Here is a 13,249-nt window from a genome sequence, read left to right as displayed (position 1 = left end):
GATCTGTGTGCTCATGTGACCCCTGTCTGGCCCCTGTGCTCTATGGTATTCACCTGTCTCTGGTGACCTGTGTGCTGCCCATGTGACCCCTGTCTGGCCCCTGGGCTCTATGGTATTCACCTGTCTCTGGTGACCTGTGTGCTGCCCATGTGACCCCTGTCTGGCCCCTGTGCTCTATGGTATTCACCTGTCTCTGGTGACCTGTGTGCTGCCCATGTGACCCCTGTCTGGCCCCTGGGCTCTATGGTATTCACCTGTCTCTGGTGACCTGTGTGCTGCCCATGTGACCCCTGTCTGGCCCCTGGGCTCTATGGTATTCACCTGTCTCTGGTGACCTGTGTGCTGCCCATGCGACCCCTGTCTGGCCCCTGAGCTCTATGGTATTCACCTGTATCTGGTGACCAATCTGGCCCCTGGGTTCTATGGTAGTCACCTGTCTCTAGTGACCTGTGTGCTGCCCATGTGACGCTTGTCTGGCCCCTGGGCTCTATGGTAGTCACCTGTCTCTGGTGACCCGTCTGGCCCATGTGGTATTCACCTGTCTCTGGTGACCTGTGTGCTGCCCATGTGACCTCTGGTATTCACCTGTCTCTGGTGACCCGTCTGGCCCCTGGGTTCTACGGTATTCACCTGTCTCTGGTGACCTATGTGCTGCCCATGTGACCCCTGTCTGGCCCCTGGGCTCTATGGTAGTCACCTGTCTCTGGTGACCTGTGTGCTGCCCATGTGACCCCTGTCTGGCCCCTGGACTCTATGGTAGTCACCTGTCTCTGGTGACCTGTGTGCTGCCCATGTGACCCCTGTCTGGCCACTGGACTCTATGGTAGTCACCTGTCTCTGGTGACCTGTGTGCTGCCCATGTGACCCCTGTCTGTCCACTGGACTCTATGGTATTCACCTGTCTCTGGTGACCTGTGTGCTGCCCATGTGACCCCTGGGCTCTATGGTAGTCGCCTGTCTCTGGTGACCTGTGTGCTGCCCATGTGACCCATTTGCTCTATGGTAGTCACCTGTCTCTGGTGACCTGTGTGCTGACCATGTGACCCCTGTCTGGCCCCTGGACTCTATGGTATAGTCCTGTACCATTCGGCCCAGGTGCCCACGTACAGTGGTGTAGGCAGTAGTGTACCCTAGAGGCAGGATGTGATGTCAGTCTTGTTATAAAGGGGATACAGCATAGGAAATACGATGTGGAGTGTAGTAGAAGTGTACCTAGTCCCCGGCGGTGGAGAGGTGTGCATGAAGGAAGAGTCGGATGTCATTGCAGTCAGGGGGAGGGTGACATGAGGTGTGTGTGTGCCTGTGGGTGCATGCGTGGATGAGGGAGGTGACAGGCCAGGCCCCTCCCCTTCTTCTACTTCCTCATTCTCAGGACTCGGCTCTGACAGTCTCCTCCATCATCGCCCTGTGTCCGATCGCCGCCGCCTCTCCGCTCCGGTCACCATGTCCAAGCCGCCGCCCAAACCAGTGAAGCCAGGTAAGAGGGGGGAGACCCCGTGCAACCCCCTGCAATGGAAGTTGTGACAGTCCGACCCGCTAATGTCCCCCAGCAGTGCTGCTGATCAGACACTGGCCCGGGAGGAGGAGACCTCTAATGACTTGGGGACTTCCTATGACCACCTCTCCGGAGATCTGACCTGGGCCTTGTATTGTCAGTGAGGGGTCACACCCATCCCATACACCCACTTCTACATACACACCCAGGGATCATACTCAACCAACTTCCCCAATACTCACTGTCATGTCATGTGATGTCTCCCGAAAATGCTGCTTACCTGGCTGATCAGATCAGGCAGCCAGTGTGAGCTCCCAATCTGCCTCCTTGTGGATATTGGTGATCTGGACAGCTTGGAGTCATTGCATGGGAACGACAGCCAGGCGTTTGACATTTTCACAAAGAGTGCTCTTTCAGCAAAAGTTTTTTCACGTTTTCCATGTCCTATAAAGAGAGATCCATGTTCAAATCAATTTTCAGAGGATGCTTGACAGGCAGTAAGGAGGTGTTCTATCAACTTCTAGTTGCCTGATTTAGGCTGGATTCACACCTATGCGTTTTTTTTTTTTGTTGTTTTTTTTTTTTTGTGCATTTTGCAGATTTGCACTAGAGAACGTGTTCCATAGGAAACCTTGTTAAATGGACTGCAGTGCAAATCTGCAAAAAGCACTAAAAAATGCATAGGTGTGTGAATCCAGGCTCCTTCAGATTCTGTAGATGCTGACTTTTTATATTAGGACACTTAACTGTCCCAGGATCCAGCGATGTCTCCACCCGAGCCAATTTTTTAATCGGCTATCGGGTGCTGCCATCTTGACTAAGGGAAACAGGCCAGTTTCCTACTGCCATGTACTTTGTGAATGGGCTGGCTGCTGGGGAAGTAGAATATGGGGGGGGGGGGGCAAACTTCCATCTCACTTCGCTGCTGTGAACTGAGCCAGAAGTGTTAGCGGATACCTGTCAAGACCAGCTACCCTCCAAAAGGTGGCAAATGTGGCAGCAGAGGGGGGGGTGGTGGAGGCAGACAAGCAGATTTTCGCTGTAGCCCTCTAATGCATCACCACTTACCTGCAATCAAATGTTTGTCAGTTGCAGCACAGTTTAATTGAACTCAATGGGCAAGTTTGACAAGCGGTGTCACTTGTCTTACTCTCCACCCCGAGTTAAAAATGCAAAGCATCACGGCTGCAGCCCTGTCTGGCTGTGTTATTAAATCACAGGATGATTGTGATGAATAAAGTGCCGCTTTCTTCTGGCTATTGATGAGCTTGGGCATCCTCTGAACTCATCTCTATCCAATCAAAATCACACTTTTTTTTTTTTTTTCTTTTAGTCCAATCAGTTGCAGGTAGGTCATTCACCCTGTAAACAAAGGGGCAGGTTACTGGTGATGTCAGTACTCTTCTATAGACATATGCCCATGTTTAGTCAATGCCATTACTGCTAAATACCAGCATGTATCCACAAACCCCCATTCACGCGACTTGTAATGCGATTTGACAGGTCACCCTGTTGTCAGCAATAGAACTGTTCAAATTGGTGCAATGCAGACTTTGCGGTGGCGCGCTGATTTTGAAAAAGTAGTTACTGCATTACTTTTGGTGATTTTTGGGTGGAACTTGCATAGACCACTGTGCATGAAGGCGCATAAATGTCAGCCAAGACACACCTAAAGTTGCACTGACATGCTGCTTTGAAATTGTGCAATTTCAAGTGAAGTCACAATTTCAAAGCTGCATTCAGTGTGATACAGGACTAAAAGGGAGCCGACATCACCAGCATCCCACCCCTTTGTTTACAAGGTGAATGACCCAGCCCACAGCTGATTGGAGTGAAGAAAAGCACAATGTTTGATGCTCAGATAGAGGATGTCTGCACTCCTGTCTACCAATGATGAGCTCAGGCAAGTCTAAACCCATCTGAGCTGTCAAAGCCCACAGTAAATCATAGATGGTGGAGGCATACCCCACCCTGAGCTGCATGTATACACACCCCATGCATATGTGCAGCTGCCGGTTTGGGATTGCTCCTGCCGTGTATGATTGTCTGTCGGCTTTGACAACTTCTTGGTGGGATAGCTCAGGCAGGCTTGGACTCGTATTATAACATGCCTGAGTTCATCCCTAATGTCTACACCGAGCCTACCAGTCGCTGCTACTAAGCAGGATGGCGCGGATCTCTCAAGCTGCTACTTTTCTGGCCAGGGCATTGTGGAGAGCCATGGTTGACCTACAGGTATGGTATTTAGATGAAGCTCGATTAGTCTCCACTGCACTGTGATTTGGGGCCACTTGACTGCTCTGTAAATGTTATTATTGGGGCTCTATCACACTCGTCCACATTCAGATCGCTTTTCAGAGGCATCTGACAGGTAATGAGGAGGCATTATATTGCCTGATTTAACCCTATAATGCTGCAGCACCTTGCTACTTGTGCAGCATTGAACTTAATGGTAGGGATGCACTGATACCACTTTTTTAGCAACAAGTAGGAGTACCAATACTTTTTTTTTTTTTAGTACTCACTGATACCAATTACTGATACCTATTTTTGGCATTTAGGGAGCTCAAGATGAGGAATGGGGGGGGGGGGGGGGGTCTCTATCATCTGTCAGCGTGCTGTGTAGTATTACCACCTGGTTGAGACCAAGTGATGAAGGAACACAGCACTCCCAACACTCAGCACTGCTGGCCCCACATCTAGGAGGACCAAACTGTCATCCTATGTCCCTCTCTTCCTCCAGTCCCATGTTCCCCCTCCTCCTGCAGTCAGTACAACACTGGCTGCTGTTCTCCAACTCAAAAGACTAATGAAAATGAACTAAAAACACAAAAAGGGGAGCGCTGTTCCAAAGAAGTAGTAGAAGCAAGGATAAATCCATAGCTGATCAACAATTTATTGTTAAAAAAATCATCATTAGGGTCAGATAAGTGTGTACATGGTAACAATAGGTGCTTGGCGCAAATAAAGGTGGAGATGTGCAGGAGCGTTCAATAACTCGCATCGATGGTAAGGGGCACACTGCTAGGTGGAATGGATGGATGGCTCAGCCCCTGGATCTCCTGAGGGGCCTTGACAAGGGACGGAGCCAATGAAAGCCGGGGAGACCCAGAGGGGACACGCTCACGGGCCCTGGGAGACACGCATAGACTCGGGATGGTAGATGCTGGCGGTAGTGCTCCGCAAAAGATATACAGTGAGGGCACTGGAAAGCTGGAGACAACGCCACCAAAAAAAAAGCCGTTAAGACACAGGATAACTATAATCCAAACTCGGTCCAGGACTACATGTTTCGGGGTTTAACCCCTTCTTCATGTCATGTAGTCCTGGACAGAGTTTCCTCCCAGTTTGGATTACATTTATCCTGTGTCTAATGGCTTTTTTTTTTTCTGGCTACATGGTCTCCAGCTTTCCGGTGCCCTCACTGTGTGTGTGTGTGTGTTTTGCGGAGCACTTCCGCCTGCATCTGCTGTCCCCTCTGAGTCTGTGTGGGTCTCCCCGGCTGTCACCGACTCCGTCCCTTGTCATGACCCTTCAGGTGATCCAGGGGCTAAACTTTCCATCCATTCGACCTGGCAGTGTGCACTTAACATAGATGGTAAATTATTGAATGCTCCTGTACCACTGGTGGCTAACGCCAGCTGTCCCTGGTTTTGGTTACATCTGTCAGCGGGACACCTTCTGACAGATAAATGAGTCATCAGTTGTCAAGGACATGGCAGCCCCGCTCTGACAGTTGCTGCATTCATGCTGTGTATATTTCAGTTGTCAGTGGGAGAATCCAGCTGAAAGAACCGAGCCAGCAGGTATCGGTTTTAAGTATCAGTGCATTTGCACGAGTACTGATAGTCGTGCAAATGCTTAGTATCGGCACCTTTATTGGTGCACTCCTACTTGATGGCCATGGTGCCACTTGTTAAACTCCGCACCTCGTGTTAAAAATTCTGCGCCAATGTGAACAGCCCAATCTGGCTGTTATTTTAAAGTTCAGATGGGTGACTTTTTTTTTTTTTTTTTTTTTTTTTTTTTTACCACCCCCCTGACTGCCTCATTGAAAGGAACCTAATTTTGGACTAACCCTTTAAAAAGACTCTTGAGTATTTTTATGTATACTATCATTTTTAGGCTAGGTTTACACTGATTCCCGCACCTACAACCACTCGCAGTCAAAATGCACTGCGCTTGAAAAATACGTGGGGCTGCCATTCATTCTTAAAGTGGTAGTAAACTCTCATTTACTAGTTTTCATCACGTAAAGGAGTCTGAATTAAATTACATGTTGGTATCGTACTGTTCCAACTTGCGCCCTTTAGTAGAAATCACCCGATGACCTCACCGGCGCATGTGCGTTTTGGCCCCTATTTACGGCATGATCCGTGTGCCATTGGTCTGTTCATCCTGATGCCAAGCCTGTATCGTCAACAGGCAATCTGGCAAGATTGCGGATCCATGCAGACTTTCCAGATATACCAGGTTACTTGCTACGTCTCAGTGCAACATCGGCGCTCAGCATCAGTGGAGTGAATGGGACCACTGCGCATGCGCGAGGTGACTTTGAGGAAAGGATGGAAGTACAGTATACTGCGGGGAGGAAGCAGCAGACATGAGATAAGATAGTGCTGGCTTCAGCTGGGATACAAATAAAAGAAAGAATAAACATAGTAGGGGGATAAATTGAACGTTGATGTGAACTATAGTTGCTTTTTAGTTGCGGATGATTTGTGAGCCTGAGTTTACTACCGCTTTAATGGCACCTCCACGCATCAAAAAATACAGTACGTTTGTAGGAACCGCAGGGAAATTGCATGGTGCAAAAGCAGCCGGGTGTGCACTGCATGGGCACCCACACAGCGTATACTGGGGTTGCCAACCGTTCTTAAATTCAAGGACAGTTTGTAAAATTTTTTTTTTTTTTTTTTTTTTTTACATCTGTCAATGAACATCCATTAAGGATATTGAGACCGATGTAAAAATCCCAGATTTTACAAACTGTTCATGAATTTGGGCTAGGCTCACACTACTGCAGGTATGGGAATTGCAGCTGCCCCCACAGCCTATATGTGCTGCTCTTTTCAGACACACGAGGCTGACAATTGTTCTTAATGGCACACTCCTACATCTAAGAAAACGCAGCACACTTTCTGGTCACAGTACTTTTCCCAGCTTCTGTGGCTCAAAAATGGTGAAGGAAACTTCCTTTCTTTTTTTTTTTCTGAATGAACTGCAGGTGCTGTAGCTCATTCAAATGAATGCACTGTCATGTCCGTGCAAATGCAGGCCGTATATCCACGAGTGTGACCCTAGTGTTGTGGTTCAATACATTTTTATTGCTTATTTTATTCATTTTTTTTTTTTTTTTTTGCCGTAAAGATATCACAGAATTAAAAAAATAAATAAAAAAAAAAAAGTAATGGAATAGTGAAAAATCAAACATGTAAACATTCATGCTATAATAGAATTTTTGAGTGAGATGTATGTTAGCTATGTCAGTAATGTGCGATTGAGTAACGTGTCTGTTTCCAGTTGTGTGTTGGAGAATTTGAAAGTTTGGAGTGTCTTCCTTTCATATCTTGGTACACGTGGTGTACATGCCATCGCAAAAAATGTAAATATTGTGTGGCTGGAAGGCTGAAATTGTTCATGCTGCTCTGTTGTCAGAACAACTTCCAATCGTAGTGCCCACTTCATTAGTAAAAGCTCATGAAACCTATAATGAAGGAACCCATGATGGAGCCTCCTCACTGACACCAATTACTGGGCCTAGACAATACCTGAATAGGTCTGTGTGTAATGACCACATACTGTTGATAAGGAATCTGTGTTTTTCTGTGATACTGAAGCATGATTTTGTGAGGAAGTGTGTCATTCTGTGAGGAACCTGTCACATTACTACTTTGATTTCAGAGCAAAATGGTGAGAATAGATCAATTTTAGGCCTCGTGCACTCTGAATGTTTTTACAGATGCTGTTTTTGGCCTCAGACTTTGTGTGTGTTTGTTTCCCTGCAGTCAGTGAACTCCCCAGAATGTTATCCTATGTATCCATGCACACATAGGCAGCATTTTTTTGGCAGGGGCGTTTTCTGCCTGGAAGAAAAACGCAGAACTAGTGTGGTGTGTGTTTATTTTTTATTTTTTCTAACACAGATAAAAGCTTAAAACGCAGCTATTTGGCGTTTATCAGCATTTTTGAGCCATAAGCTTTTGTGGGAGTATAGTTAAAAATATGCAAAACTCATGCTACAGCTAGCGCTACTGGTGTTTTTTATTTTTTTTTTTATTTTTTTATAGCGCCCATTGTGCACGAGGCCTCACTTTTTACCCAGATTTCCTGATGAAATCCCAGTGTTCTTTTTTTGGTGGCGCTAAAATCTGACCAGCATCTCGTGAGATGTTGCATGAAAATTATCCAGCATAAACCTTAGTGATTGTAAGGGTTCGTGAGGGTTTTTTTTTTTTTTTTTTTTTTTTTATAATTTAAAATACCAAACATATCATACTTATCTCTTATCAGAGTGGCCCCAAACCTGCTCTTCTGGGGTCCCCTGGGTCCTCCCCACATCATATACCCCCCCCCCCCCCCCCGGGAAGCACTTCCTCGAGGGGGTTACCTTGCGGCCGCGCTCCCGAGTCCAGCATTTTGCATCCACAGAAAATAATTCTGGACTCGGGGCTGCCGGCGCCTACGTCTTTGGATTTGATTGACAGCAGTGGGAGCCAATGGCTGTGCTGCTATCAATCTAGCCAATTGGGACACGAGACACCGGCTAGAGCTGGTGTGCTCGTCCCCTGCGCAAGAAAAAGAGGGTTCAGGTAAGTAAAATGGGGGCTCTGCGGTCTTCTGCACTGCAAGAGGTTTTTCACCTCAATGCATAGAATGCACTGAGGTGAAAAACCACAAAGGTTTACAACCCCTTTTAAGGCCACGCTTGCATCATGTGTAGCGAGAACGCACATTCCCGCTCGCAATGTTTTTGTGCAATTGACACGTTTTCACATGTTGTGCATATGGCAGTCCATTTACTTGAATGGACTGCCCTATGCACGCTTGTCGCCACAAAGAAGCTGAAGGGCCTTTTTTTTTTTTTTTTTTTTTTTTTTTTAAACACCTTTTGTGAAAATCGATTATTCGATCAGTGCCATTCAGAACCCAAATGTGCATTGCACATTTTGCCGCAACTTCATTGAGATTCCAAATCGCTAGATGTGAATGGAGCTTAAGGCAGGCCATACAGGGTGCACATTTCTTTCCTGCATCCACATGTTGCAGGAAAAAAAATTTGCTTGATTCTACCATCAACACAGTCAGTGTTGCTCGGGAATACCTCCTGCCAAGCTATTGTATTCTTCTGGTGGGGGAAGCCATCCCCTCCTGGGGAAGACCATGATTATTGCTAGCAACTATAACAACCACTAGTGATAATCGCAAGTAAAATCCAGCAGGCTGGTTGTTCTCAAGTTGTTTGATCGCTCAACTTGGTACATTCAGCCTTTCCATACACAGATCAAATCTCAGCCAGTCCCTGCTAAAACAGCTGAGATTCGAACGTCTACGGCTGGCATAAGGGTGCATTTACACCTGCAAACGCACCCAACGCCAATTACAGCGTGAGAACCCCAGCAGGGGTTTCCCATGATTGGCTGTGGGAGGCAGCCCCATCAAAAGCAATGGGAGGCCGATGCTTCTACGGTCGCTCACATGTAAATGCTCATGCGGCGATCACATGCGGGTAATCAGTCTGTGTCCAGGGCTGCGCCCAAGGTCAATCGCCTGTATGTGATCACTGCATGAGCGGTTACATGCGAGCGACTGCAATTAGCTGTAGAAGCATTAGCCTCCCATTTGCTTTTGATGGTGCTGCCTTCCGGTATTAAACTCAAAAACAAAAATGCAATATATTGCAGCTTACCAGTCCTTAAAGCAGAGTTCCACCCAAAAATGGAACTTCCACTTTTTGGAATGCCCAGCCCCCCCCTTCCCCGTGTCACATTTCACAATGGACATTTTAAACGTGGATTACTATCTGTCAAGTTAAATTGTTCAGGAGAGGTTGTAAAAACGTCCCATGTACATGAAGCCTTAGCTGGAGTTCGGCTTTGTTTTTATTCATTTTGCTGTCAAGTCCATCTAAATCTCCTAGTACATCTAAAACTAGCCTCTCCACAGACTGACAATGCTTCTGTTCAAAGGCATCTCCATTGCTTTTGCATCGAGAGTGGAGACACCTTACGACAGAAAGTGTTACTGGCTGGATCACTCGCCTTCCCCTGGGCGTCTCATTCTATTCTCTTGCGATCTTTTCTCTTCCTCAAACCTCTGCTGGCACTTTCATTTTCTTGTCCTATTCTCTACTGTGGTCATTCCTCTTCTCCTGGCTCCCACTGGCAATCTCCTCCTACTCCCCCTAACTCCCACCTGCAGTCTTATTCTCCTGCTCTCATACTCTTCTCTCCCCACAATCCTTTCTACTCTCCTGACACCCTCTGGTGGTCTTATTTTATGCTCATTCTCTTCTCTCCCATGGTCATTCTTCTTCCTCTGACTCCCTCTGGTGGTCTCATTTTCTTACTCTCATCCTCTTCTCTCCCACAATCGTTCCTTCTCCCCCTGATTCCCTTTGACAGGTTAATTCTCCTACTCCCACCTTCTTCTGTCCCAGTCATTACTCTACTCTTCCCCTGCCTCCAACCGAAAGATTCATTCTCCTATTCCCATCCTTGTCACCCCCCCAACTCCCTCTGGCAGTCTCATTCTCCTACTTTCATCCTCTTCTCTTCCACGGTCATTCCTCCTCTCCTTGACTCCCTCCGGCAGTCTCATTCTCCTACTTTCATCCTCTCCTCTTAAATTTCTGCTGGCATTCTCATTCTTTTCCTCCTCTTATCCTCTTCTCTTCCACAGTCATTCCACCTCTCCCTGACTCCCTCTGGCAGTCTCATTCTCCCACTTTCATCCTCTCCTCTTCTACGGTCACTCCTCTTCCTCAAACGTCTGCTGGCAATCCTATTCTCCTTTTTTATCCTCTTCCCACCCTCGGTCATTCCTCCTCCCTCTTGCAGTCTCATCCTCCTACTTTCATTCTCTCCCGTTCCACGCTTATTCCTTTTCCTCAAACTACTGGCCATCCCATTCTCCTCCTTTTTTATCCTCCTCTCACCTGCAGTCATTCCTCCTCCCCCAACTCCCTCTAGCAGTCTCATTATCCTGCTGGTAATCTTCTTCTCTTTCTTGCATCCTTCTCATTCACAATGCATAATCATAACAGCACTTGTCTCAGGTTTGCTCCTGCCGACCAAGACCAGTGATGTCACTTAGAGCTAATTATATTTTTGCCTACCTGCGTGGTCAGACAGCAGTGGTGGGGTGCGCTGATGACCACCTTAGCTTGGCTTAGACACCACATAGAATACCTGAAAATGCTATATGCACGTTGTCCTCAGGAGGACAGAAGCAGCCCCTGAAAAAGTATGCGAGACAGTAGATGAGGACAAAACCACTGGAATGTACATCTTGTGCACTGTATGCCGTCCTGGAGCAACTGTTTGAGGGTGAATACTTCTTTTGCAGGCTTTCCATTTAAAAATGGTGCCGCCGAGATACGGAGCGGCTATTGTCCGTGTGTGTGTGGTGTTTTTATTTTTTTTATTTTTTTTTTATTTTTTCAAAGGAATAAGAGCAATATTTTCACCCTGGGAGTTGAACAAATGATCCTTGGTGGCTCATGACCAAATCTGCAGGAGCATGATTTTCCAAATTCTATGAACCTGGACACCGGACCAGCCTACTATAATATATTTCATTGCAAACTTTAGGATAAAGTGGTTGTAAAGCTCAGACATGAAATTTTAAACAAAGAATATCCATCTATAATGTGTATTTGTTTCAATCCAGAGCACTAAGACACCTTTCACACTGAGGTGTTTTTCAGGTGCTTTGGGGCTAAAAATATCGCCTGTAAAGAGCCCGAAAAATGCCTCCCCCTGCAGCTGCAGTGTGAAAGCCTGAGGGCTTCGCTGGCAGGACGTTTACATTTTTTTTTTTTTTTTTATAAGTCCTGCAAGCAGCATCTTTGGGGTGGGGAAGGATCGTGTGTGTGTGTGTGTGTGTGTGTGTGTGGCTCCTGCCCATTGAAATGAATGGGCACCGCTGGCGAAGCGCTTGCAAAGCACTTCGGCAGTGGTGCTACATGGGCGCACTTAACCCTTTATTCGGCCGCTAGCTGGGGTTAAAAGCGACCCGCTATCAGCCGAATAGCACCGCTAAAGCGCTGATAAAACTAGCAGTGTTTTACCGTGACAGCAGCCTAAGTGTCATTTCTGACTGCTGTTTTGTTCCTCTGCTATCAGCATGAGTCCCTTCTGACAAGTTTTCCTGACACCAAGAGAAAAAAAAGTGATGGGTGGGAAGCTCTGAGCTCTGCAGAGTGTAAGGCTTCATGCACACGAGACACAGATGCAAACGCTGCTGGACACATGTTGAAACGCGCGTTTTGCCGCGATTTTTACCGCGATTTAGCGGCATTTTACCGCGTTTGCGTCTAGAAGCGTTTAGTTAAGCTAACATCATAGACCCTCCCCAGCTCAAAAATTAACTATTTCAGCAATTTTGTGAGACCAGAGTGAGTAGCAGCAGCTGTGAGAGCTGCAGTGTACTTGTATTTAGCGTGTCACTTGCCACGGCACCTGCCACAAGTTGTGGATTGTCCACTTGCCACATGACTTGCCACATCACCTGCCACGTCACTTGCCATGTCATCTGCCACAAGTTGTGGATTGTCCAACTGCCACGTCACCTGCCACGTCACTTGCCACAAGTTGGGGATTGTCCACTTGCCACATCACCTGCCACGTCACCTGCCACAAGTTGTGGATTGTCCACTTGCCATGTCACTTGCCACAAGTTGGGGATTGTCCACTTGCCACATCACCTGCCACGTCACCTGTCACAAGTTGTGGATTGTCCACTTGCCATGTCACTTGCCACAAGCTGTGGATTGTCCACTTGCCACGTCACCTGCCACGTCACTTGCCACAAGTTTTGGATTGTCCACTTGCCACGTCACTTGCCACAAGATGTGGATTGTCCACTTGTCACATCACCTGCCACGTCACTTGCCACATCACCTGCCACGAGATGTGGATTGTCCACTTGCCACGTCACCTGCCACAAGATTTGGATTGTCCACTTGCCACGTCACTTGCCACATCAGCTGCCACGTCACTTGCCACAAGATGTGGATTGTCCACTTGTCACATCACTTGCCACATCACTTGCCACATCACCTGCCACGTCACCTGCCACAAGTTGTGGATTGTCCACTTGCCATGTCACTTGTCACATCACCTGCCACGTCACTTGCCACGAGATGTGGATTGTCCACTTGCCACGTCACCTGCCACAAGTTTTGGATTGTCCACTTGCCACGTCAGCTGCCACGTCACTTGCCACAAGATGTGGATTGTCCACTTGCCACGTCACTTGCCACAAGTTGTGGATTGTCCACTTGCCACGTCACCTGCCACAAGTTGTGGATTGTCCACTTGCCACGTCACTTGCCACATCACCTGCCACGTCACTTGCCACGAGATTTGGATTGTCCACTTGCCACGTCACTTGCCACGTCACTTGCCACGTCACTTGCCACGTCACCTGCCACGTCACTTGCCACGTCACTTGCCACGTCACCTGCCACGTCACTTGCCACGTCACCTGCCACAAGTTTTGGATTGTCCACTTGCCACGTCACTTGCCACA

General features: G+C 47.5%; 2 protein-coding genes across 6 annotated transcripts in view; one reads left to right on the top strand and one right to left on the bottom strand.

Annotated features, from left to right (window-relative positions):
* The window catches only part of NMRK1 (nicotinamide riboside kinase 1), a 34,662-nt gene extending 33,327 nt beyond the window's left edge, over positions 1-1,335 (bottom strand). For 3 of the 5 annotated variants that reach the window (XM_077474919.1, XM_077474917.1, XM_077474920.1), the window contains exon 1: positions 1,213-1,335. The gene's annotated coding sequence lies outside the window, so the exon portion shown is untranslated. The remainder of the gene's footprint in view (positions 1-1,212) is intronic. The other 2 variants (XM_077474923.1, XM_077474921.1) reach the window with 2 other exon arrangements.
* Positions 1,336-1,346: 11 nt separating this feature from the next.
* OSTF1 (osteoclast stimulating factor 1) overlaps positions 1,347-13,249 on the top strand; it is a 73,738-nt gene continuing 61,835 nt past the window's right edge. The window contains exon 1 of the mRNA XM_077474915.1: positions 1,347-1,477. Coding sequence (XP_077331041.1) covers positions 1,444-1,477 — 34 coding nt within the window. The 5' untranslated portion in view covers positions 1,347-1,443. The remainder of the gene's footprint in view (positions 1,478-13,249) is intronic.

Source organism: Lithobates pipiens, unplaced genomic scaffold (assembly GCF_037356315.1).
Source record: "Lithobates pipiens isolate NorthernLeopardFrog02 unplaced genomic scaffold, aLitPip1_a1.2 Scaffold_13, whole genome shotgun sequence".
Classification (NCBI taxonomy): Eukaryota; Metazoa; Chordata; class Amphibia; order Anura; family Ranidae; genus Lithobates; species Lithobates pipiens.
The sequence above is the reverse complement of the archived record's forward strand: the minus strand, read 5'-3'. Positions and strand labels throughout refer to the sequence as shown.